At 48.6% G+C, this 27,156-nt stretch overlaps 1 protein-coding gene across 2 annotated transcripts; it reads left to right on the forward strand.

Moving 5' to 3' along the window:
* The first annotated feature begins 213 nt into the window (after positions 1-213).
* EOMES (eomesodermin) lies at positions 214-6,869 on the forward strand. 2 transcript variants are annotated; one of them, XM_084860426.1, is made up of 6 exons: positions 214-1,010; positions 2,605-2,759; positions 3,344-3,465; positions 3,870-4,028; positions 4,336-4,397; positions 5,074-6,869. In XM_084860426.1, the coding sequence occupies exons 1-6, from the start codon at positions 214-216 to the stop codon at positions 5,807-5,809; spliced, it is 2,031 nt and encodes a 676-aa protein (XP_084716552.1). In that variant the 3' UTR covers positions 5,810-6,869. The 2 variants fall into 2 exon arrangements, with proteins under 2 accessions (XP_084716552.1, XP_084716553.1); XM_084860427.1 differs by having other exon boundaries at positions 5,131-6,869.
* Positions 6,870-27,156: the final 20,287 nt, after the last annotated feature.

Here is a 27,156-nt window from a genome sequence, read left to right on the forward strand (position 1 = left end):
TCTTGCAGTCACTTGCATGGTTTTAAAGGGACGGGGTCTGAGGGGCGGGTTTCAACGAGGACGCCACGGAAGGCGGTTCGAGGCCTGTTTTATGGTGTCGCGGAGGGGGGCTGGCAAGCGAGGGCCTCGTTGCAGGCTGAGGCGCGGTGAGGGGCGCGCCTTCTGCGCCTCGCCGTAGAGTTGAGGGACTTTCGGGGGGTGTCTCCTGACAGGATGCAGTTGGGGGAGCAGCTGCTGGGCGGCGCGGCCAGCCTGCCTGGCGCCCCTTTTTACTCGCTGGACAGCGCGGGCGGGCGCGCGGGCGGCGGCGGCCCCACGCGCCACCTGGGCTCTGGGTCGTCGCCGCCGCGCCTCGACTTGGAAAAGGGGCCGAAGAAGTTTGGCGGCGCCTCGGGCGGGCCGGCGGCGGCGAGCTTGCTGGGCGAGGGCGAGGCGGCGGGCGAGACGTCGCCCTTTGCCGCCGCCGGCCAGGTGCCCGCCAAGGCGGCGGACGGCGGGCGCAAGAGCTCGCCGTGCCCGGCGGAGGAAGAGGCGCTGCCGCCGGCCCCCGCGCCTGCGCGGTACTCGCTGGACGGCCTGAGCCCCGAGCGCTACTACCTGCAGTCGCCGGGGCCGCAGGCGGGGGCCGAGCTGGGCGGCCCGTGCGCCCTCTTCCCGTATGCGGGGGCGGCGGCCGGCGGCCAGCCCGGCTCCATGTACCAGGCGCCCGGCGGGACGCGCTACCCCTACAGCTCCATGCTGGCGCCGCCGGGGGGCTTCTCGACGGCGGCGGGCAGGACGCCCTTCGCGGCGGCCGCCGGCGCCTACCAGTACGGCCAGGGCGCTCCGCCGGGCAGCCTCTACAGCCCCTACCCGGCGGCGGCGGCGGCGGGCTCCTGCGGCGGGCTGGGCGCCCTGGCGATGCCCGGCGGGGCGGCCGGCCTCCGGGCCCAGGTCTTCCTCTGCAACCGGCCCCTCTGGCTCAAGTTCCACCGGCACCAGACAGAGATGATCATCACCAAGCAGGGCAGGTACGCTGGAGCCGCGCTTGCACGGGGCGGCCGTCTAAGATCGCCGGTCCTCCTCCGGCAGCGTTCCCGGTGGCTGCCTTGGGGGAGGGCGGGTGGATGGGGCGACGCACTGGCGCGCTGGCACCAGCCGTGGCTTGGGGTAGGGGCGCCTTTTGGCTGTCTGGAAACAAACCGGATTTTCTAGGAGACCATTTGAGGGAGGCGCGGGCGGGCGAATTGTGGAGCCGTCTGTTTCGCTTTTAAGAGCGGAGTAGAGAATGAAATACTCGGAAAGGGCCAGTTAAATTTAAAGTGGAGGAGAAGTAATCCGGGGTGAGTCGCGTTGCGTTGGTTCTAAAAGTCTTTGTGCCTGTTGTTTTTTTAAATTTTTCCTTACTAGACCAGACTTGCCCCGCTCTGCCTCGTTTCTTCAGAATAGTATGTGCTCCCTTCCCCATCTAATTTGAAGTTAGTTCGCTGCACACTTACCTGGGAGTAAGCCCATTGAACATCGTGGGATGTACTTCTGAGTTAACATGCCTAGGGCTGCCCTGAGAAGCTCGGTCTCCGAAGCATACCTGGGAGGAGTAGCCATTAAAAACGCTGGAGCTTAACCTCTGATTAGGCAAAGGATTGGGGTGTATAGAATTCTCTCTCACTCACACGCACGTTTTTTTTAATCCATTCCTTCCCGATTTGATTTTGGCTAAGATTTTTTAACATCTCGATTCCCAAACTCTTTGCCTGGAAATAAATTCGTTCGAGATTGGCAGGAGGCCCTTCCTTCTGAACTTGAAATCTGAATCTTGGCGGGCAAAGGAAGGCAACGCCCTTGATATTTCAGGATTGAAGCCAGGCAAATACGTGTTTTTGGATTTTGGAGACTACTCTCTCCCCCGCTTCTCCCCTTCTTTAAGTAAACTTGGTTTTGTGGCTGATAAGCTCTGAACAGGTCACTGTCAATTTTGGAAAATGTGCATCTTTGGCATGAATAATTATCCAGTGGAGAAAATGGACCATTAACTTCTGTCCAGAAATTATGAGAAATAATAGGTTGTATCCAATGTTAGTCCTAATTAGAGAAGACCATTTGAAATGAATGGGAGTTAAATTGGTCATGGCTTATGTCCCCTTCATTCTGATGAGTCTATTCTGAGTAGGATCAACACTGGATGCAAGCTTGGGGGAAAAAATGGCAATGATGTTTCATTGGAGCTAAAGCTCTAGTCCTCAGACTAGTGGTGCAAGATCTACTTCTCTATATGTCAGAACTAGGAGATGGGTGGAGGGGCAGCCACCATGGGCTTCGGAAGATCCCACATCCTTGCAGGCAAGACTTCGCCTGAGTCATGGGCTTGGGGGCACCTGCCTTCTTTTCTAGGGGCTCATCTTTCAAGCCAGCCACTCACAGGAGAGAGAGAGAGAGAGCTGGAGCCAAAGCCTCTCATGGCAACTAAGTATAAAACCTGCGAGGGGTGCCGCCATCTGCCTCCCATTCTCAGCCCAGGTCCTGGCCAAGGCCGGAGCATGCTGCCAAAGGGCCTCGGCAGGAGGGCTCCTGATGCAAAGCTGCAGGCACCTTCCCTTTCTCTAAAGCCTCTCTTTCCAAATCCAGGCGGATGTTCCCTTTCCTGAGTTTCAACATCACGGGGCTCAATCCCACAGCCCACTACAATGTCTTCGTGGAGGTGGTGCTGGCCGATCCCAACCACTGGCGCTTCCAGGGGGGAAAGTGGGTGACATGTGGCAAAGCCGACAACAATATGCAAGGTAGGAGCAGGCCTGGGACCAGAGTGGCTTGGGATAGACATTTCTTGTCTCTTGGCTTCAGCCTGCTCCCTCCCTTAATCGAGCGCATGTTGTACTGCCCTCTTGACCAGGCAGAATATTATCAAAATAATCTAGTGTGTGTCCCCTGTATGTAGGTAACATTCAATTTGGAACTAATTATGTCCTTTTAGATGACCTTTCAGAAATACAGCTTCTGAAAACCAAGGTGGTGAGCCCACTAGTGAGTGGGGGGTGGGGAATTGGGAGTTGTCTGTAAGATCTATTTCCGCCCCATGGCTGGGAAATGGAAGGAAGATTAGCACCTTCCTCTTTCTCTTACATATACTGCTGATCTTATTGTGGGCCCTGCAGACTCACAACCTTTGAAAGGCAGCTTACCTTTATTAATCCAGCATACCCTTAGATGTGCAAGAGTGCAGTGAGAATTGCCGTTGTCCCAGTCTTAACTCCCAGTATGCTTCCCTCTTGATGCTATATCTAATTTGGAGGCTATGCCTAAATCACTCCAGTATGCTGGAGTGGATGAAAGAAAAAACATTCTCTCCCCCCCCCATTTCTAACAGGCAACAAGGTTTATGTTCATCCCGAATCTCCCAACACTGGAGCCCACTGGATGAGGCAGGAGATCTCATTTGGAAAACTGAAACTAACTAATAACAAAGGGGCCAATAATAATAATACCCAGGTAAGTTGTGCTGTTGCCAAGTTGGTATATAGAAAGTATTGCAGTGAACAGGAGTTGAGGGCTCCTGCAACTTGATGGAAGGCTACAGTACCACCTTGAATGCAATTTTTCTTGATAGAAAGGTGGCATACAAATCCAGTAAATCAATACAGTGGGTTTGGGAACTGGCCCTGTGGTAAACGTGGACTTCTCTAGAGTTGTCCCAGCAGTACAGCAACTTTCAATACAACTTGCTCAATCTTGTCCTTTAAAAAGGTCATAAACTGGCATGGGGACAGAAGTATGTAAGAGGGACTGGCCCCTATTAGAGGCTTGCAAAGTTTGATAGTCTTAAAATGTTCCTTATCTTGGGCCAGATGGATGTTCGACTATCACAGGCTAAATTGGGGTTCTTGTTCTTCCAGATGATAGTTCTGCAGTCTCTACACAAATATCAGCCTCGTCTCCATATTGTAGAAGTGACAGAAGATGGCGTTGAAGACATGAATGACTCCTCTAAGACACAGACGTTTAATTTTCCTGAAACACAGTTCATAGCTGTAACTGCATATCAGAATACTGATGTAAGAATAAAAGATACTTGTGTGTTGTTGTAGCTACACCTTTCTTAACTTAAGTGATAAAAATAAGGAAGCAAACAGACAGAGAAGAACCTTTTTTAATATTAGCATTAATAGTAAATGGCTTGTTTCCACCAATCTGTTTCAGCAGATCTATACATATAATTTGTTAGTATTCCTGTACTTCTTTGGAAAACGTAAATTTCCAAAGAACCACATCTTCTCCTTTTTTCCAGTATAAGGTGAATTAACTTTTTTTAGTGTGAGATACCTAAATAGACACTATTTGTATGTGTGTGTTACTTTCCAGATCACACAACTTAAAATTGACCATAATCCTTTTGCAAAAGGCTTCCGGGACAACTATGATTCGTAAGTAGCATTTTTATACCTCTATATGGTACAATTGTACATGTCCAAAAAACTTTGGGTTACAAAGTATACAAAAATAAGACTTCTATTAGCAACCATCTTCAGTATACTTTGCGAGAAAGCAAGTTGTATTGAAATCGCTGGAATGTGCTTCTAATCAAACTAGTTTAATATCTGGATAAAAATGAATTTATTAGATGAAAAACTTTTCCAGTACCTCTTAACAATACAATAATCTTAGACACACCTGGGAATAAATACCATTGAACTCAATAAGCTTACTTCTGAGTAGGCATGTGTAGGATTGCATTGGACTTGGCAGTAGATCCAGTTGGCTATGTACTTAGAAATTGGAAATAACACAACATTACTCTGAAACAAGGTCTAAACTTGCACCTCTCAAAATATCTTCTATGAATTTGAAGGATAATTTGGTCAAATGTTAAATGCTTCCCACATGCATTAAAACTTTTAACACTGCTTTTTAAGATTAAATGTCAGATGTAAAGATTACTGCAAAATTGGAAGTTAAGTTGGTCGACTTAATCTTGAAGATAGAATAAATAAACATTCTAGTACCCTGTCCTTAGTAACCAATTCAGCCTCCTTGCATGTTAATACCAGCTTTCTAAATGGTAAAGAACAATACCTTAGCATTTCTCTCTTATATTTGTAGCATGTACACAGCTTCAGAAAATGACAGATTAACTCCATCTCCCACGGATTCTCCTAGATCCCACCAGATTGTCCCAGGAGCCCGGTACAGCGTACAACCCTTCTTCCAGGAACAATTTGTCAACAACCTGCCACCAGCTAGATTCTATAATGGGGAAAGGACTGTACCTCAGACAAATGGCCTCCTCTCTCCTCAGCAGAATGAAGAGGTGACAAATCCTCCCCAAAGGTGGTTTGTCACTCCAGTCCAGCAGCCTGGGGCCAACAAACTGGACATGAACTCCTATGAAACTGACTACTCTCCTACTACCTTACTCCCGTATGGTATCAAGTCCCTTCCCCTTCAGACATCCCATGCCTTGGGATATTACCCTGACCCAACGTTCTCCTCCATGGCAGGATGGGGGAGCAGAGGCTCTTACCAGAGGAAAATGTCTACTGGCTTACCTTGGACCTCCAGAACAAGCCCTCCAGGTTTCTCTGAAGACCTGCTGTCTAAGGAAAAAGTTAAAGAAGAAATGGGCTCATCCTGGATAGAGACCCCGCCATCCATAAAGTCTCTAGATTCAAATGATTCTGGAGTCTACACTGGTGCTTGTAAAAGGAGGCGACTCTCCCCAAGCACGTCCAGCAATGAAAATTCTCCAACGATGAAGTGTGAGGACATTAATGCTGAGGACTATGGCAAAGACACTTCTAAAGGCATGGGTTACTATGCTTTCTATACCAGTTCTTAATGGGTTGAGTCCTGGTCTCATGTTAAAACTTGACTGTCTATAATTTCAGTGGTGGTGTGGAGATCTCTGGCATAAACGTTGCCAAAGGAACTCTTTATCTTCCGCCATTGTGAAAATGTCCTTGTGCAATTCTATAGAAGGTGCCAAAGCTTTTGACTGACTTCTGCAGGTAAAAAAGGGAAGAAACAGGGTAGCACTAAAAAAATAAAAAATAAATATTTCCTCCCTGAACCAAGGAGACTTGAGGGAGAGTGTCTAAGCAGCATCATGATATGTAAGTGAGGTGTTCCTTCAGAATGGACAGGAAAGATGGGGTGGGAAATAAGGATGTATAGTTTGGCCAATGGGTAAGTGCTGTGCACTACCAAACAGTTTTAAAGTTCCCTGAGTGAGGGAAGAGCAGGTGCTTCTTGAACAAATAACTACCCTATTGGATCTGTTACCACTGCTAAATAGTGGACATATTCAAAATGGAGGGTTTTCCTATAGAGGAATTTCTCATGAAGTATGCAAGAACCAAAAACCAACCTCTTGCTTTAATGATTAAACCTTGCTTTGTCCTGTCTTAGGAGACTTTAAATGTCTTGGCAGAAAGTTAGGGCAGTGAAGGAATCCTATGAAGGTAGCAAAACAAAACAGTATTACATGTACAGCTGTGTGTCTTGGTATATTGTAGACTATGACAAAACATTCGGTATAGTTCTAGTCATGGCAGTGCAGTTGGGTGTCTGAAGCTGGTGTGTGTTGGGAGTTCTTCATTTAAACAACTTCTAATCTGACAGTGGACACTGAAGCTGGGAGTACATCAAAATATCTATTTAGCGGTAGGTGGTGAATGTATTTTTCAGCTGTTCTAAATGGAAAGTGTGTTGTAACTCCTGTTGCTCAGTCTGTAAATACTCTTTATCAGATGATGTTGAGGTGGCAAAAGACTTTAAAGCAAAGCATTAGTTTTATTTTGGCGTGGGACTTTTGTCTGTACATAATTTTTAATAAATGTGTTGCAGTGATAGGAGCTGCTGCTTACTATTTCTGTCATAAGAAAACTATAAAAGGCAATTGACAGAAGACATTCTAGTGCCCGTTCTTAACAATGTTCCAAGAAGGTTCTTAACCTTGTGTGAAAGCCCGAATTTGCTTCGCAAACATAGCAGGATCCATCTTAAGCCAACAAATGAATAACTTCAATACAAAGGACGGGGTGGTGGCAGATCTGTAGCAGTGCAGTAGGGGCTAGTATTGTTGGTATATCCGCATATGCCCTAATGGAGAAGGGACCACATTCCAAGGCCTTGGGTCGCTGGCTCCTTTCCTTAGCTGCAGTGCTACAGACCGAATACAGTCAGCTGGGCCTCTGCTTCTACATCCTCAAGCTCTTTGGGATGCCTTTGAAATGCCGGAGTCCAACGGTTGGGCCCGATTCAGATTCTTGCAAAGAGCTTAATTGCTAACGCTGCCTGCCTCCTCCTACCATCACTGAAAGGGAAACGGTAGCCTAGGCTCAAGTGGGGGGAGCGGGCAAACTTGGGAGGAGAAATGTGGTCTAAATCCTGTTGATCTGCATGTGCATGCGGCCTCTGAAGACAGCCCCCAACCCCGTACATGTTCAGTGGGACCTGGCGATCCCTCCCTTAATTATCACCCCCCCACAGCCTCCATGAGGCACAGATGAGTTAGCCTGAAAAAGCCCGTCTTTAGAGGGCTGTGATCCTCTGACCCATTGACTTAAAGCGAAGCGCGGTGGGGCTTGCTTTCTAGTCGACCTGCATTAACTTGAAGCAAGCTCAGCTCGGACAGAGACCCTGTAAAGATTCCTTCTCAACCCCCCCCCCCCGTTGGGTCGCTCCAAAAATACATTCCCAAACAGGATACTCGGCGCTGCCCCAGCGCAGGCAAAACCGGGGGTCTTCCTGCACGATTATTCTGAAGCAATTGGGGGAGGCCCCTCCTGTCTTGCCACCAAGATTTTTTCCTCGCGCTTTGTTCTAGTAGGAACCAAGCCGCAATGGCCTTGAACGCCGAGTCTTCTCCTTGTTCCCGAGAGACACTGGGGGGAGTCCACCTCCGCCCATTCCACGGGCTTCGGATGCTTTGCCCCACTCGGCGACCTGCACTGAAACCAGTTTGCTCCGAGTTTAAACAGGCTCGCGTATAACTGGAGTCGGGGTCCTTTTCTTTCCCCAGTTCCTGGGATGGGTTGGCTGCGTGTTTTAAAGCCACTTTGAAAAGGATGAGAGACTTCAAAATAAATAGGTCTCCCAGATCCACAACCCAATTGCGATAGAGGACTTTGATCCATTTAGACGCGACTTTCAGAGACCCGGTTAAAGAGAAGTGTTTGGCTTAAAGAAGCCGAGCTAGTCCCGATATACTTGGAGAGGTTTTGCTGTTTGTTTTGTTTAGTTTGCAGATCGAAATGCACGGCTTTGGTTTACACGCTGTTGTAGATCGGGCTATAAATCGACTTCAGTCCAAGGATTTTGCCGCGGGGTGTGTGGATCACGAAATGTCCTAGATATTTGTTTTATTTTTACTTTTTTGTCCTGGAGCGTCTGGTTGTAGATGTAGTTTCTTCCGTGTCTTTCACCTGGGCTTATTTTTAGAGTAAACATCCAAGGCTGGGCGCTGGCCACAGGAACAAACAAAAGCCGAAGTCTGAACTCCTTACTTACCTAGAAGTAAGTGCCGTTGAAACCAGCAGGGCGTCTGAATAAAGCTGAGTCAGATCGGTGGGTGTATATGTGTAATTTCATTTGCACGCGTGCAGGTGGACGAACGAATTAAATCGCTCAAGTGCTTTTACACGGTCGGAGAAAAAGGGAAAAACTGGATTAGGATTTGGAACTCGTTTGTTTCTTTCAAGCCACAAACGCACGAAATAAGCCGAGTATTGCCGAACCGATTTCGGAGGGCTTTCCAAGGTTTCAAGTTCCACCCTCTGTCGCCAAAGAGTTCTGTGTCTTCCGCAGGCTTGCCAACTCCTCTGTCGGGTGGCAATATTGTGTGACTGTTTCCCGGGACTGACACAACTCGGCAACACCAAAATATTTGTTAACACATTCCCGAGGATGGCACTGCCTTTCCGACAAAATCAGCCCCACCAACAGTAGTTTTTCTGTCCCCCACCCCCCACCCCGGTTTCCTCCAAAGCCCCTTTCCTGGTTGCCAAACACCACTGTCTTAGTAGCAACTCCATTCCCCTTCCGCAACAGGGTTTCCACGCAACCTGTATATTTTTGCCTGGCACTGCATCTATATCTATATCTATATATCTATATCTATCTATCTATCTATCTATCTATACACACACACACATACACACACGCGCGCGCGCGCGCGCTCAGGGGAAGGAAGGGGAGAGGGGGGGAAAAAAACCTGCGAAAAGTCCTCACACTGTTTAATGGAAGCGTAAGTGCTTGGCTGGCCCCAATTAACACCTTGTGATAAGGCATTCCTAAAATGGGGGTGCCAGACACCAAATTGCGAATAAATGTATCTAATTAATCCGCCTAGGATGACATTGATAAACAAGTTATATTTAAATCGTGATCAAGGGCTTGGATGTGGCTTATTTGTTTACAATAACGACAGAGGGAAAAAAGTTTAAAAAGCGCGCACGCACACACCGGCTTGCTGCGAAGTGTCGCTGACAAGAGGCAGAAGCGGGCTGGAGTCTAAACAGTTTCCTGCCGGTTCTGCTCGAACAGCGGCTATGCAGTGGGTGGGTACAAGTGCAGCCGGCACAGATGTATGTGTATTGATTATTCTTGTGTGAGAGAGAAAGAGACGTTTTTCTATCGCAGCTTTTACTGCCGATTCGAATGACACTCTTTACTTGCAGAGCACCATCACTGAACTTGGAGATTTAAAGAGTAATGTAACGGGGGGGTTTCTTGGGGGCGGGGGCGGAAGGACAGTTCCTTGCCCCGAGGAGCTTACAAATCTAAATTTCGACGCTAAGGAAACAAATAGAAGTGACGAAGGAAGGTGGACTGAAAGCGAATCGCAAAGGGGCAGGGCGTGGAAGTCTGAAAGATGGTACCCTCCCCTAACACGCACAGATGAATAAAATAAATATATTCAATCCGAACTACCACAGCACGCCACAAGCGCAAAACAAGAACTTAGAAAATGTGTTCAGAGCCAAGAACTCAAAGCCCATGATCTCACCCACAGATTCATTAAGGATGCAATCCTATGCCCACTTATCTAGAAGAAAGCCTCATTGAAATCAATGGGGTTTACTTTTGAGTAGAGCTGGGTAGGATTTCACAGCCTGGCCACAATCCTATGCATACTTACCTCCGTGTACGCCCTATTGAGCACAGTGGAATTTACTTCTGAGTAAACATGCTTAGGATTGCACTGCAAGTTAGTGGAAGCTGGAGGCGATGATATATGTGGGGCTGTGAATCCGCTCTGGGTTTCAGTCAGAACCAGTCAGAACTCTACAGGAGCTATCCAAGTTGCTGAAGCCTATCTCCAGAATGTGTGCAGCACCTTGGATAGCCCCTTTAGAGTTCTGATTGGTTCTGACTGAAACCCAGGGCGGATTCACAGCCCCCCCCCCCCACCTCCGCTGCCAGTCAGGATTTCCTCGAGAAGCGCTGATATCCCTAGCTGCATCCGTGGCAAGCCAGAGGGAAGCAGAAACCTCCCTGGCTTGCTGTGAGACCGGAGGTCTCCGGGCATATCGTCTCCACGGTGCCTGGGATCTAGACTTATTCATACTTAAAGTCGACCCATTGAAATCCCATTCCAACGTCGAGCCGCTGAAATCAGTGGGGCTTCCTAACTTAAGCCCCACTGGTGTCAACGGGTCCACTTCGAAGTACGAGAGAGCATGGGTCCAATCCTGTCCACGCTCCCTCCTAGCCTTCGTGCTCCTCGCTGGGAAATCGTAGCTGCCGACAAGTTCGCGAGGGTTGGGGAGCCCCCAGGAGGTAGGGGAGGCGGCTCTGGGACCCCCGCCCCGCCCCAGTCTCCCACGTTTCCCGGAGTGGCGCAGATAGGCCGTTCCAGGCTCTGGACAGGATGCTCTTCTGGTCCTCTCCCTCTTCAGACGGCAAGGCGGGGCGGCCCTCGCTTCCTTGCCAGCCCGTCCTGCTTTCTGCTACGCTGAGAATAAACGCCGAAGGCGGCTGCAGGCGAGAAGTGAATCCTTTCGTAACCGCGCAGACTCGAGGCGGGCGGCTGAAGCCCGAGCGCCTTTGCCGGCAGGGGCCCCGGCCGCGAACCTTCCGAGCGATGCGCCCTAGCCAGGGCCAGGCCCGCGCGCCGCGTCGCTCGGCTGTGCTGCCCGGCCACCCCGGGGGCGGATCCGCAGGCAGCCCGCCCCCCGCGGGAGAGCCCGGCTCCCTTGGGCTGTGGGAGCGGCCCTTTTGATCGCCGGCCGGGGGGCCTCGGACGGAAGGAAGGAAGGAAGGAAGGGGACGCGCGAAGGCGCTTGCGCAACAGGGGCGCCCTTATCCGGCAAGGGGCCCTGACTGAATCAGCCTTCGGGAGGCTTCTCTTTCGAGTCAAACGCTCCCTTTCCTTCCCTCCCGCCCGTTGCTTCCTCTTTCTCTCGCTTTCGGTCTCCACGCGGCAACCCCCGGGAACACAGTCGCAGCCCGCTTCCCGGGACGCCACCCGCGCAAGCCGGCCGTCCTGCCCGGGAACACTGTTTCGCGCCCCACCAATCCCGCCCCTCTTTGCTCCGGCTCGCCAACGGGTGGCTCTGGTCGCGGCGTAGCGCTTAGGCCGCTGCGCCGGGACTCAGCAGATCCGGGTTCTAGCCCCCGGGGCTCTACCTTTGGGCCAAGCACCGCCTCTCAGCCTAACCTACCTCACAGGGTTGTTGTGAGGATGAAACGGAGAGGAGGGGGATCACGTACACCGCCTTGGGCTCCTCGGAGGGAAGGCGGATATAAATGTAAGTAAATGATTAGATTAGATTAGATTAGATAACGTTAGGTTAGGTTAGATTAGATTAGATTAGATTAGGAGTTTCCTCTAACTCGGCTCCCCCAGGGCTTCTTTCGGGCTCAGTCCTCGGAACCTATTATCAATGCCAGATTTTCAAACGTTTCTAGGACTGGAAATGGCACTGAGAGGTGTGTGTGTGTGTGTATACGATAGAAAGACTAACAACTGAGTAAACTTCTATTTAACAGCACAGCTACTGATGAGGGTGGAAGCCGAAACGTTTATCTTAAATATATATATTTAAATACTCTGTTGTTGTTCTTTCTATCTTTCTTCTATATTTTACCTTAAGGCTGACTACATCCACAGTGGATCCAGACCCTCCTTGTTTTGCTGTTGTGCCGCTTTACACCTCGCGCACTCGCGCGCTCTCTCTATACACACACACAGTAAAGTGGATGTTTCTGAGCTCCTACAGAGTATCTTTCCGCAGCTGAACTGGCTAGGAATAGGAGTCACGGGTTTCCGGGCCTCCAGGCAGCGTGTGTGCCTAGGTTGGCACCTCTCGTTTTAGAAATTGCTCAACCCAGACTATCTAGATTGCACAAGGTTTGTCTGATCATTTCTTTGTGTCTTTCTCCTTCTCCTCCCTCTGAACAGTGGCTGGCTTTTTTCCCCATAGACAGGATTGCCACTTCCCCTACCCACCCCCCTTGTCACTTTGACATGATCCTGATCTTTTCCTTCAAAAAGCTAAAACAAAAACAAAAAAAACGCGCACACCAAAGAATCTATTCCTGACCTGGAGATGTATCCACCCCCACCCCATAATATATCCCAGGGTTCCTCTGGAGTATTAAGGTAAAGTATTCCTCCACCCCACTCCCTCCACTTCTAAGTGTAACTTTTCAAGCTCCAGAATAAAATTGCAATTTTATTAACCCCTTTTAAAAATGCTGTAAGATTGAAATTGTGTCCACACTTCGGAGGGAGGGAGCCCCACTGAACTTCATGAGTAAACTTGCCTAAGGGTTGGATCCAGACTCAGGTGTGCTTAAAGTAGAGCCATTGAAATCAATTGCACTGCAATCAACCTTCCCTAACCTGGTGTCCTTCAGCTGGGTTGGACTACAACTCTCATCATTTCTAGCCTGGGAAGGATGGAAGCTGCAGTCCATCCCAGCTGGAAGGATTAGGGAAAGCCTCTTTGGGCCTTTAACAAGTGGTGAAAAGATCTGGTATATCTTCATTTGTACAGTGCCCTTTAAATAAAAATGGTATTTAAGAAATAATGATTACCATAATAAAGAGGAAGAGTCATGAGCTGGGAGTCCCCAGTTCAAATACCACCTCAGGACCAGGTGGCCTTAGGCAAACCATTAACTGTCAGCCCCCTCTCCAATCAGCAATATTGGCCTGCTTTACAGGGATGATGTACTGTAGGGAAACACTATTATATAGAAACATTAAGTAGTTTGAGAGCCAGTGTGGTGTAGTGGCAAGAGTGTTGGACTAGGAGCTGGGAGATCCGGATTCTAGTCCCCCCTCGGCCATGGAAGCTCAATGGATGACTTTGGGCCAGTCACACATTCTCAGTCCATCCCACCTCACAGGGTTGTTGTTCTGAGGATAAAATGGAGAGGAGAAGGATAATGTAAGCCGCCTTGAGTTCCTTGCAAGAGGAAAAAAGGCGGGGTATAAATGCAATAAATAAATAAATAGTAGCATGACTAATTCAACTGATGCAGCTTTTCCCACTATGGAGGTACATTGTGGTGGAAAGCTGCACCTGTTGCATTCTCTGCCTGTCATGCAGCTTTTAGGCACACTAATAATGAACTTAGAGCACAATCCTATGCATTTTTAGACAGAAGAAAGTCCTACAGCTCCCAGCATTCCCCAGCCATTGCAATCCCCAGAATTGCACCCTTAGTCTCTGAGCGTGGATCCTTATATAGACAGAACAGCGCCATCCACACACACAGGGAGGTATGAGCAGGATTAGAGAACTCCAAAGTTTGCAGGAATAAAAGAAGTAGCGGGGAGGGAAACCCCTCCCGCCCAACAGCCCAATGAGGATTGAGCATGCTCAGTGGGCAAGGAGCGCTGACAGGCAGGAATGAAAAACTGAGGGAGGTGGTATTAGGGATGGACGAAAGGGACTTACCTCGTCCCGCAGCTTGCTTTGCGGTGGGGGAGAGGCGCTGTGGTTCTCCCCCGGAAGTTCAGGCGAGGGGGGGGAGGCGCCCCGCCTCGCCCGGCCGAAATTCAGGCCGGGGGGGAGGCGCCCCATCCCTCGCCGGCGAAATTCAGGCCGGGGAGGAGCGCCCCGTCTACCTGGCCAAGAAAAAAAAAGTAAAAAAAAAAAACACACGCACACACCCATGATAGGCTACGTAACGATTTACATAGCCTATCACGGCTAGATTTCCAAAGTCAGCCGTGATAGGCTATGTAAATCGTCATGTAGCCTATCACGGGTGACTTTGGGAAAAAAAAAAAGCGCATACGGAAATGGCGGCTCCCATGGGGACCGCCATTTGCGTTCCTTATTTTGGCATGTCTAGTCTACGTAAAGATTTACGTAGACTACGGCGAAAATAAGGGCAATGCAAATAGCCTTCCCTTATTTTCGCTGTAGTCTACGTAAATCTTTACGTAGACTAGTCGTGCCAAAATAAGGAACGCAAATGGCGGTCCCCATGGGCGCCGCCATTTGCGTACGTGCTTTTTTTTTTTCAAAGTCACCCGTGATAGGCTACGTGACGATTTACGTAGCCTATCACAGCTGACTTTGGAAATCTAGCCGTGATAGGCTACGTAAATCGTTACGTAGCCTATCACGGGTGTGTGTTGTTGTTTTTTACTTTACTTTTTTTTTTTGCAATGGCGGCGGCGGCAGCCGGTCAGGAGACCGGCCGCTGCCCCCGCCCCCGACGAACCGCCGCCGAACCGCCGCCGGGACCCGCCGCCGAGAGGGACATTCACCAAAGGTAAGTCCCATCCCGAGGGGGGCCTCGGGGGCGGCCTCGGGGGGGGCCTCGGGGGCGGGGGGCCAGCGGAGAATTTCCCCAACACTTTCGGGGGGGGCAAATGCGTCGGCACTCGGCCTCCCGAAGATTCGTGGAGAAATTCTCCGCCAACCCTAGGTGGTATGGAGTAGATATTCTGCACAAGGGCGTGGCTAGCTGGAACCCTGAAAAAGAGCAGTCCACACTATAATATTTTGTTGCATGTCTCCCTTGTTGAATTCTGTTAGCAACCCCTCTGCTGACTCTTCCTTCTGTTGAGTACCTTTGAAGCCCTGAAGGAATACTGAAGAGAAGGGAGTGATTAGTTAATGCCACTCTTCCTACAGGACTAGGTACTGGAATTTAATCTCTATTAGACTTTAGATCTAGTACCAGGAGAAGTAATGTTATTTATTTGGATTTATAGCCAAATTCACCAGAGATTACTCCAAGGGGTAGCAGGCTTTCCCGGAAAATATTTCCCATCATCCTATTTACTTCCACAACTATCTTTCACAGTATATTAAAGTATCATGTAGTATGGATTAAATACTCCCCTAATAATGATCTTTGCCACCCCTTTGCTCACCCAACCTGGTGAATAAGTCAGGAGAATAAGCATAGAACAGCATTTCCCAACCTGGCACCCACCAAATGTTCTGGTCTGCAACTCCCATCATCCCTGACCACTGGCCATGCTGGCTGGGGCTGATGGGAGTTGGAGTCCAACACATATAGGAAGGCGCCAGCTTGGGGAAGGTTGGCATAGAACCTTGTCCCAATGAAATAAATGCAGCCTAATAACAAAATCTGCAGACCGGTGTAACTCTGCTTTACTTCCTAAAGCCAAGCCTAAAATTGACCTCCTCCAATTGATTCACTGCCAGGCTGCTCAGTTGCTTTTGGTCTTGTATTAGAGAAGGAGATCTGAGGTTGAGCTATAAGGATGTCTTATAGCATGGGTGCAGAACCTCTTTCAGCCGAATTCCATTTCAAAGAAGCTTTCAGGGGCTGCATTCCAGTGATGGGTGGGGCAGAAGGTATATTGGGTGGAGCCAAAATATCATACAGCTCCTACTGCCAGAAATGAAGGCATTTCAACCTTTTAGAATCAGGGGATAAAACTGCACAAAAGCCAGCAGACCACCAAATGATTGGTGGTTGGGGGAAAGGAGGTGGAGCCAAAGGAAGGAGATGTGGCTGTCTGGGAAATCCCCAAGGGCTGGATGGGGATCCCAGGAGGGCTGGATTTGGCCCCTCAGCCTGAGGCTCTGCACCTCTTATAGGCTGTGTTGGGTAAAGCTGTGGCTGAACTGGGGAATGAACCCAGTGCCATGTTTTGCAGATCCAAGATGCCATTACTGGACCAAGTAAGGTTGCCACCTTTTTCCCCCTCACAGGCTGCTGTGTCTTTAGGAGCTGTGTAGCAGGCAGAAACTCAGCTGGGGACGTTTTGAAATCATGGAGATGTTTTGGCTTGTTGTGCAGTGGTACAAGATCTTTGCCAGAAAAAAAGTGGTAACTCCTGATCACACTGACTCGTCAGTGTGTACTTTAATGAGACCATGTCCCTTACCTATATGCATGCTTCTTCATGTCTGGGAGATCTGGCAGGGTTGCAACATTTTTCTAATATGGGGTTTCTATTAGTCTTGTTGCTGCTGGAGGCCCTCCCCCTGTGCCCCCAACCAGCCTCCTTGGGGGTGGGGAGTGTGCTGGTGGTGGTGAAGCACCTACCAAAACGCACTGCCAAGCATATGCGTTATGCATAGCTCTGGAAAATGGGAAGTGACAGTACAGCAGCAAATAATTCAGAGTCAGCCTCCGCAAAACTTAGGTGGCGGGGTAGCGGGGAGAGACTTTCCAGGCCAAGGGCCGTGGCTTCAAGTAGGCATGAGCACGAGGACCTTTCTTTTTAGATATTAAGCACTGGTCCCTGGGCGCCGGATCTTCCCATTTCCAGACCAGAGCCTTGAAAAGCACAAACACCGCTCCATCTAGTGGCTAAAGGCACACACAGCAAGCACAGCAACCCATCAGCTAACCTCCTTTTCCTAAAAACCTCTTCCTCCCACAGTAGATCACTGGGCCTTGGTATGCATATAGGCTTGGAGCAATTTAGCAGTTCCTTTCTCACCGTATAACAGAAACAAGCATACTGGAAACAATCACATCTTAATTATGAGTTAGAAATAACAATAACCTGTAAAACAATGTACACAAGCAGAGATAAAAGGGAGAGTAGCAAGATTTTAGCCAAGTTGATACCATTGACATGTAACTATGTCTTGGATATTTTCTTATAGTAGTATCTGCGCTCATGTGAAAATACCCTGGGGTGAAAATAGTACACACAATCCCTGTGGAATTAACATGGCTACACCTTTCTCTTGTATGCCCAGGTTTAGCCTCATCGGGGGGGGGGGGACTTGTGGCCCTCCAGGTGTATTAGCCTACAGATCCCATCAATCCTAGTCTGCATTGCCAATGGTGAGGGATGATGGGAGTTCTAGGCCAAAACATCTAGAGGGCCACAAGTTGCCCATCCCTGCTGTACATCATTAAGACTGAGTGCGATTTCTCCGGTAACATGAATGGCATAGAGTGCTTCAGCATTGACACCGCAATCCTATACATAACAGGTGGGGAACCGGTTTTAGGTGGGCAGCCAATTGCCCACCCCAGGACCTCCGCAGGTGGATGATGCCAGTGGGCATGGCCCAATGACATTTCCCCACCCATTTTGCCTTTCTCCATGCTGAGAGAGGGACAGAGAAAGGGACTCTGCTGGTGCTGGGAAGAACAGCCACTTCTTCCCGCACTGGCCACGTCCCTGGCCTCACGGCATGCACAAGTGGGACGGACTTGGCCCATGCTGGGAGGAGCAGCCGCTCCTCCCAGTGCCTGCCAAGTCCCCAGCGCTGCATGGTGCACACCGTTCCCATGATGGGGTGCATGCAGTGGAGGCCGGTGGCTCCGATGTCAGTGGGGCAGTGAATCCCCCAGTTTGGGGATAAGGTCCAGCACCTTGGATAGCTCCTTCAGAGTTCTGAGTGGTTCTGACTGAAACCCAGAGCGGATTCACCACCCCACTGAAATAGGAACTGCCAGCCTCCATGGAGCACATGCACCAAGCAAATGGACTCAGCTGGTGCCGGGAAGAGCAGTCACTTCTCCCAGCAATGGCCGCCGCTCACATTCCTGCCGTTATCTCCAGTTGGAGATAACAACGGAGATTCCTCCAGTGCAGATTCCTCCAAGTTAGCTCTGTGGGCCAGATGGGAATTCTCCACAGGCAAGATTAGGCCAGCGGGCCCACAGTTCCCCCCTCCCCCATGCTATACTTGCTCCCAGGCAGGACACCAGCTTGGGGAAGGCTGGTGTAGACCCAGCATTGCAGTCTTAGCCTCCCCGGTACTATTTGTGGGCTCGTATGACTGCCTTGCATGCATTTATTGAAAGCATTTCTGTCCTGCTCTTTAGTCAAAAGACTCCCAGAGGGGCTTGCAAGAATCAGCAGTCAGACAGTCCCTGCCCCTCACAGTCTAACAGCATTTCTACACCAGCCTAGAACCCTGCATTTAAAACAGGGCTTTCTGTTTCCATTTTAAATGCAGGATCACAACTAACTCCCTTTACATGTGCTTTCTTTTTCCCTTCCCCTTTCCCCCTCCTCCCTCACCCCCTTATCTGAGTATTCCATTATCTGTCATTGATCTCACACCTCTTCCTGCCACTTTAACTCTTTTGACAGAGGAAACTCAAGTGGAACACAACAGGGTAATTTGATAGCTCTTGGACTCCTTCACACCAGGCTTTTATCCTGTGATTAAGATTGCTCCTTCACAGAAGTTTGCGGGCTCTTTACACGACGCTGTGATCATCCGAGGCATCTCCTGCACTAAATGCTCTTTGTCCCATTTTTAAATAGATCGCAGATCTATTTGATTGCGAGCTATCAAATTACCACCCCCTTGTGTTCCGCTTCAGTTTCCTCTGTGAAAAGAGTAAAAGCAGCAAGAAGGGGAGCGAGACCAATGAAAGATAACAGACAACTCAGATATGGGGAAGGGCAGGGGGGAACAGGAGGGGGGAAGGGAAGCGCATATAAAGGGAGGGGGGAAGGGAAGCGCATATAAAGGGAGGGGGGAAGGGAAGCGCATATAAAGGGAGGGGGGAAGGGAAGCGCATATAAAGCGCAGTTGTGATCCTGCATTTAAAACAGAAGCAGAAAGTCCTGTTTTAAATGCAGGATTTTAGGGTGGTGTAGAAAAGACCCTGATGCTGGGAAAGATTGAGGGCAAAAGGAGAAGGGAATGGCAGGGGATGAGATAGCTGGATAGCATCACCGATGCAATGAATATGAACTTGAGCACACTCCAGGAGAGAGCGGAGGACAGGAAGGCCTGGCGTGCCATGGTCCGTGGGGTCACGAAGAGTTGGACACGACTGAACAACAACAAGAAATGCCCATTATCTGCGATCTATTTAAAAACGGAACAAAGGGCATTTAGTGCAGAAGGGTCACGGCAGGGTCATGGCATCATGTAAAGAGCCTGCAAACTTCCATGAAGGAGCCATCTCAATCGCAGGATAAAAGCCCGGTGTGAAGGAAACCTAAGAAGATAGGAGATACAAGGAAAGGGCTTGGGAGATAAGTGGGGGGCAGAAAAGCATGGTGGTGATGCTGGCTGGGGAATGCTGGGAGTTGTAGGACTTTTTCTGTCCAAACACGCATAGGATTGAGTCCTCAGTTGCCAAGATGGATGGGAATATGTCAACTGAACTCACATTCGCACTGTGCCTATTCCCCTTCTGGGCTGGCCTGTCCCTCTTTTCTTCCTTTTCTTCTGCAGTTTCTCTTTTTTGGAGTTCAAGCCCGATCTGTTTGAGCAAGATGGTGGGATCTCACCACCACGTAGTTCTTCTCTTGTCCTTTTGGGACAAGATGTTCCCCAGAGACCCTTCTGGTGGCAGCACACCCATAGATGGCTACTCTGAAGAATGCCCCACAAGGCTCAGTAGGACTTACTGCCAGGTAAGGGAACATAGGATTGCATTGCAATCAAAATCCAGTTTGGTATTGATACGTATTTGTCATATTTTTGAATCCTGCCCTTCCTCAGAGGAGTTCAGGGTGGCGTACATCTCTCTCTCTCCCCCTCCATGTTTTATCCTCACAACAACCCTGCGAGGTAGGACAGGCTGAAAGGGAGTGATTGTCCCAAAGTCAAGTAGTGATCATCCATCCACTGGTAAGAATCTCTGGGCTGTTGTGGGTGGGTATGTCCTCCCCTGCGCTTGCTAGAAGGGCGTGGGGGCTACCATGGGAGAAACCTTACTTGTGATCAGACAGAAGAATATGAAACGATAGGCGCTACAGTTGGCATCAAAGATTGGCAGGGGATAAAGTGTATTTAAAATCAGTCGCAAAAGGCTTGAAAGTACCAATGGTAACATAGGCCAAGCAGTTACTCAGGTGGTAAACCTTCATGTGGGAAGTAGTACTACTTCTAACTGCAAACAGACACTCGGGGGGGGGGGGGGATCCCACCCTAAGGGCATTTCTACACCAGCCTAAAATCCTGCATTTAAAATGCAGGATCACCACTGACTTCCTTTACATGGGCTTCCTTCCCCTCACCTTCTCCCTGTATCTGAGTCTTCCATTATCTTTCATTGAACTCGCTCCTCTTCTTCCCGCTTTAACTCTTTGACGGAGGAAACTGAAGCAGAACACAACTTATTATCTGTGATCTATTTAAAAACAGGAGAAAGGGCATTTAGTGCAGGAGGGTCACGGCAGGGTCACGGTGTCATGTAAAGAGCCCACAAACTTCCATGAAAGAGCAATCTCAATCGCAGGATAAAACCCAGGTGTGAAGGAGCCCTAAGCTCCTCTTGGATGTGCTCATTTTCTGTGTGCACGGAGAACTTTCTTTGTATGGAGGATCATTCATTCATGGGAGACCTCACCTGCAGTTTGAAGTGGTACAGTCCAGACAGAGGCATACGCCTCTGTAAGAAAGAGGCCAGAGATCTGAGACTGCTTTCAGTTGATAACACAAGGGGACAAAGGAGAGGAAGGTGAAGTTTGGTTATGTTGAGCATTGCAGTGGATGGTAGGTGGAGCCAGATCCAACGGTGAGCAGAGGACTATACCATTAAGAGCTCTTTCTTTATTTGGGGATTCATATACCACTTTCCCAGTTCCAGAAGGGATTGCTTAAAAGCAGTTGACATACATAAAAAAACAATTAACAATAAACAACAGGAACAACCACCACAAGAAAAATACAATGATCCAAAACACTAAAATAAACAAGTGGCAGATAGAAACAGGAAGGACCAGAGACAGATTAGTCCTGAAAGCTGTAGATCACAGATGTTGGACCTCCAGCCCATGGGCCAACTTTGGCCCAAATTTGGTTCCCCAGATGATCATGTGCCCACCACTTTTCCCCAGCTTGTGCACAGTTTCCCTCCACCACCACTATCCACCACCCGCTGCCATTCTGAACGGTTGAAATGCCTCTTCTAAGGTTTAGTTACTGGCAGTAAGAACTTTAACCTAAAATATGCTGGTATTTTTTGCATTTTGGCCTACCCCGCTTTGCCTATGGCCCCACCCACCACTAGAATGTGGCCCCTGAGAGCTTTACCAAAACTGAATTTGGCCATCAGGCTGAAAGAGATTTGACACCCCTGCAATAGACAGACGAACAATTTGATGGAAAAAGTAGTCCATGTGAGATGTTACTGGCAAAACCGCTCGGAGCTGGGAGTTCCACATCCTGTGCGTGCCCCCCAACAGAGAAGGCCCTGTTTGCCACCTCCAAAAGGGGCGTGATATGTAAGAGAGCCTCATCAGATGTCCTTAGTGAACGGACAGGTCCATATGTGTGTGTGTGGCAGCGGCAGGGAGTAGTTCTTTAGGTTTTGTTGGGCCTAAGCTGTTTAGGACATGGGTGGGTCACCTTTTTCTTCTGAAAGGCTGATGACCCATGGGAAAAGTCAAAGTGGGCACTGCAGTGGGTGGTGGGTAGAGCCAGATCCAGCTGTGGGCAGAGTTTGCAACATTACAGGATTGCATAGTGCTCTCTCGCGCGCATGCTCTGTGTGTGTGTGTGCGTGCGCGTGCAACCCTCTCCCTTCCCCTTCCATGCCACTTCCTCTCTCTCTCTATGATGCCCCACATGAAACTCAGCCAAAGCCTGTATGAAATTAAGGGATGCATGTGGCCTATCGGCCATGGGTTCCCCACCCCAGATTTGGGGCTTTAAAGGTAATGATGGCCTGCACTTTGAAATGCATCCAGTAACTTGGACCAATAACTTTGGTTCCAGTGATACTACAGAACACAAAACAGCAGTCATAATGAAGGGACAGGGAGTTGCTATGTGTCTGAAGTTAACCATTATGATAACTCCATCTAAATGCCAACTCTCTTCTCTCTACTTCCATCATCTAGAATCACCTTGACTTCAGAGGGTTTAATTTCACCAGAAAAAAGTAGTGCTGGTCGAACTCACATTCTGCAAAATCACCAATTATTTGTTTTACCTTGGAGTAATTCTTTCTAGTTCTGGGGTGCAGGAAAGCAATTTGCCGGAGTGTGTGACTTGCCCTGCACATTGTCACATTTTAGATTTCTTTGTCCTTTGTATTTATTTATTTTTTTTGCACCTCAGTCTTCAAAGAGATTTTTTTAGAATTATGATTATGACCACACACAGCCTGCTTTGCTTTTGCTTTTCTGGCAGAATATCCCCATATGCTAATAATATGATGATGTTGGCTCATATCAATATTAATCTAATCCCTTATGGGAAGGATTTTAGTTGCTTGCTGGATTTCACGAAATATAATCCAAGGGAGAAGAACATTACACTGCCAGTACAGAATGCAAACGATGATTTGAATAAAGTGATGGAGATGGTATCGAATAGTTCCTTGAGGGAGTATTATGCTCGGAGCTGTCACAACAGATTGTGTGAATAAACTAGACTGGAGAGGTGATTCTAATCATATTGATGAAACATTCATCTGAAAGAGTGAGTGCGAGCAGAAGGGGACTCACTACGAATACAATTAAATCCTAATCTGGGTGGGACAGACTCTTTGAAGAGGCTGCGGCAGCAAGACAATGACAACAAGAGGCGAAACCAGGTAGGGCAAGGTCTGGCTTTCAACTAGCATCATCACATGGTTCTGAGTGCTCTGTCCACATAAAGCAGATGGTGACCCACTAAGCCAAAACATAGTCCATTCTACTGTTTAGAAGTCCTCTCCGTGTTCTCTATTAGTTCTAGCATACCAGAATAGGGAACAATTCCAGGTTTTACATATGGCTCACTTTCTTTACAAGCTAGACCCAGTCAGTAGGGCAGGCCCTACCATTAGGCAGTGTAAGGCAAATGCCTCAAGGGCAGATTTTGGGTGTTATGAAAGAGCAGCAATTTGTTGTGGTGTGGAGAAAGTGGATAGGGAGACATTTTTCTCCCTCTCTCATAATACTAGAACCTGGGGCCATCCCATGAAGTTGATTGGTGGGAGCTTCAGGACAAATAAAAGGGAGTACTTCTTCATACAGCGCACATTAAACTATGGAATTTGCTACTGTAAGATGTAGTGATGGACACCAATTTGGATGGCTTTAAAAGGGGAATATATACATTCATGGAGGAGAAGGCTATCAATAGTTACTAGTCCTGATGGCTATATGCTACCTCCAGCATCAGCGGCAGTATGCCTATGTATACCAGTGCCTAGGGAACATGGGTGGGAGGGTGCTGTTGCACTCATGTCCTGCTTGTGGGTATCCCATGGGCAGTTGGTTGGCCACTGTGTGAACAGAATGCTGGACTAGATGGACCCTTGGTCTGATCCAGCAGGGCTCTTATGTTCTTATGTCAGTGATTCAATGTTGTTGTATTTTTACTGCCAGAAAGGGGGAGAAGTGCTTCTGAGGTGCAGGTGCCAAAATAACCAATGGAGGCTGATTGATATCAGTGGGGTGGTAAATCCACTCCGGGTTGCAGTCAGAGCCAGTCAGAACTCTAGAGGAGCTTCACACCTGACTGAAACTTGGAGCAGATTCACCACCCCACTGATGTTGGAGCCACCAGCCTCCACTGAAAATAACTTGACCAATCTAGGGCACTATGCACCTTAACTTAGGGCAGGGGGCGCTATTTGCTGCTCTGTCCCAGACAGCAAAATGTGAGTCCTGGGTCAGCTCTGTTGTCCAGGCAGGCCAGAAAACTTCTGCTAGGTTTCAATCTACATACATATTTGCACTAAAGTGATTTCAACAAAACTAGACTTTTGCCTTGAAGAATACTTTTCTGCATTTTCCTGGGTCTATGAACATTCTTCTGCTTATCAGTTTACATATGACGGAGCTCTGCTGCCCACCTAGAACATCCAAGATGGGGGGGGGGTTGTCAAGCAGTTGTAGCTTAATTATGTGGTTAGTAGGCTGTGTCTGGGGTGGCACAAGTTATTCAGATCTGACATCAAGCAAAACCTTTACTCCAGTAGCAGTCGCTAAGGAAGGAAGAGAAACATTAGTTTCCGCTTATATTCATGAAATGTCCTTGCATAATCAGTGTGATATTAGCAACAGGAGAACAGCTATGTGTTTCCCACATGCCAGCTGATAGCTGATCGGCTGAGGCCAAGGTCCCCAGCCTTTTTGGCTTGGCGGGCACAATGAGAATTTTGAGAGACTGTCATGGGCACTCTCACAAAATGGCTGCTATGGGGGTTGCCCATTCACAAAATGTTTGCCATGGTAGGCATGATCAGGCACAAAATACCCATTTCCCAGAAGGCAAAGTGGTGAGTCTAAAATAAAAGTAACTTGGCCAAGAACCTAAGTATAAGGCAGAGGTTCACAGGGCTGTGAACTATAAAATACAAAACCACTGTTTTGAATCCACACTTTTCTGCTCCAACACCCTTCTCACTGAGAAGTCCCTCTCTCGTGTTCTTGCCAAATGTGCCTCTGGTGCAGGGGGGGGGGAGAGAAGGGGATCTCCTAAAGTTATTAAAACCTGGGCAGACTCATATGCAAAAATATGGTCTTTTGAATAGCCATGTAGGGATTTATAGGTTTATAACCAACACTTTGAATTATGCCCATGAACAGACCAGCGGCCAATGATGCTGTTGTAAGAGCCAGTCAGTAGTCTTGAGTGCAGCATGTTGGACCAGCTGAAGTTTCCGAACACTTTTCAAAGGCAAAAGCACACTATCAAATCCTAAGTAGGGATTCCTATTCACAGGTGGCCCATATAGCAGTGCTTAAATATACTCCTTCCCTAATAACCAGAACATCTATAACATTTATACTGATGTTGTCATACTGAATCTCAAAATGTATGTTCACATCCCTAGAATTGACTCAAAAAACAGCAGCAGCAGCAGCAACAACACACACACAGAGACAAGTATTCCTTACCCCCTTGCCATCTGATGAATGTATCATCAATTTAACACCATCATACCTACAACAATTGCAAACACTGATTGTTTGAAGAAAAAATATGCTTGGTCTCAAATTCTTCCATATACAAGGTGGGCTATCTCTGGAGCTATGGCGGATCCCATGACTACTCCCTGGTTTTGACAATACAATATATAATTGAAAGAAAAATATAATTCTTGTGTTATGCAATCTCAGCCAAAGAGGAGTTAAAATGTGTGTGTGTGGTGCTTAATTTCTCTTCTGTTTGAAGTTTTTTCCATAATCAAAAAAGCCTCCTCCTGTGGAATTCTCATATCAAATGATCTCACATCCATGGCCATCAGGATCAATTTCCTATGGACAAATCTGGGATATAAAAGGTTTCAGAAAAGAACCTACATATTAAGACAAGGACTCTATAACGGAACAGTTACCGAAAACAATAGGATGACCAGAGGGAGAAATAATCCCTTTATAAATGTTGGGTACCCCCCTTTTTTTTTAAGCCAGGTATCTATAGCTAGATATCATGTAAAAGCTCAGTCTGCTAATGAACTGGAATCAACACAGCTGCCTTTGGATGAAGAATATGTCCTGGAGTCTCCAAGTAATTCATGGCAGCATACATGGTTCTTATTTATCCTCAACCCTGTGAGGTAGGTGAGGGTAGGAGAGAGTGACTGGCCCAAGATCACCCAATCAGCTTCATGGCTGAGTGGAGATGTGAAACCAAGATCTCAGCAGTCCTTGTCCAATACTCTAACCCAACCTTCTTCAACCTGGGTCCCTCCAAATGTTTTTGACTACAACTGTCATCATCCCTGGCCACTAATCATGCTGGCTGAGGCTGATGGGTATTGTAGCCCAACACAGCTAGACAGTACCAGATAGAGGAAGGCTGCTCTAACCACTACACCACACTGGTTCTGTTATGCCCAAAGCATGAGGGGTGCAAACTGAGGGGTGCACCTGAGGGTAGCAAACCCAGTTCCCTGTTGTATACATACTCTAAACCAGGGGGGTTGTGGCCCTCCACATGTTGTTGGACTACAACTCCCATCTTCACTGACAATTGACCATGCTGCCTGGAACAAATGGAGTCTAACAACATCTGGTGATTTCCCCCCCTCTGCTCTAAAGAAGCCTTTCCAACCCAATGCCCTCCAGATGTTTTTGGACTTCAGCTCCCATCAGCCCCAGCCAGCATGGCCAATGGTCAGGAATACTAGGAGTTGTAATCCCAAGCACACATTGTGCGTACTTGCTATATAGTCTTGGGATACCAATACGTGGCTAGGTAGACAATTGACTTAACCAGCAGTGTTGGTCATCTGTCCTCAGCCTCAACATTCTCTAGGAATGTACAAAAGTCACTTACCTTTAACGAAATTTGATTCGTGGGGGGGGGGAGGCGCTCCGTCCCTCCCCCCGAAATTCTGGCTGGGGGGAGGCGCTCCGTCCCTCCCCCCGAAATTCTGGGCGGGGGGAGGCGCTCCGTCCCTCCCCCCCGAAATTCTGGCTGGGGGGGGGGAGGCACTCCGCCCCTCCCCCCCGAAATTCTGGCCAGGGGGGAGGCGCTCCGTCTCTCCATCCCCGAATCCTGGCCAGCCGGGCCGCAAATGGCGGCGGCCATAGCTGCCGCCGTTTGCGTCCCTGCAGTCAGCCGTGATAGGCTACGTAAATGTTTACGTAGCCTATCACGGCTGAGTAAAACAAACAAACACGCATATGCAAATGGCGGCGCCCATAGGCACCGCCATTTGCGTTCCTTATTTTGGCACGTCTAGTCTACGTAAACATTTACGTAGACTACGGCGAAAATAAGGGGAATGCAAATAGCGTAGCGTCTACGCTATTTGCGTTCCCCTTATTTTCGCCGTAGTCTACGTAAATGTTTACGTAGACTAGACGTGCCAAAATAAGGAACACAAATGGCAGCGCCCATGGGTGCCGCCATT

Source organism: Heloderma suspectum, chromosome 5 (assembly GCF_057233095.1).
Source record: "Heloderma suspectum isolate Gila_16-S chromosome 5, 16-S_ref, whole genome shotgun sequence".
NCBI lineage: Eukaryota > Metazoa > Chordata > Lepidosauria > Squamata > Helodermatidae > Heloderma > Heloderma suspectum.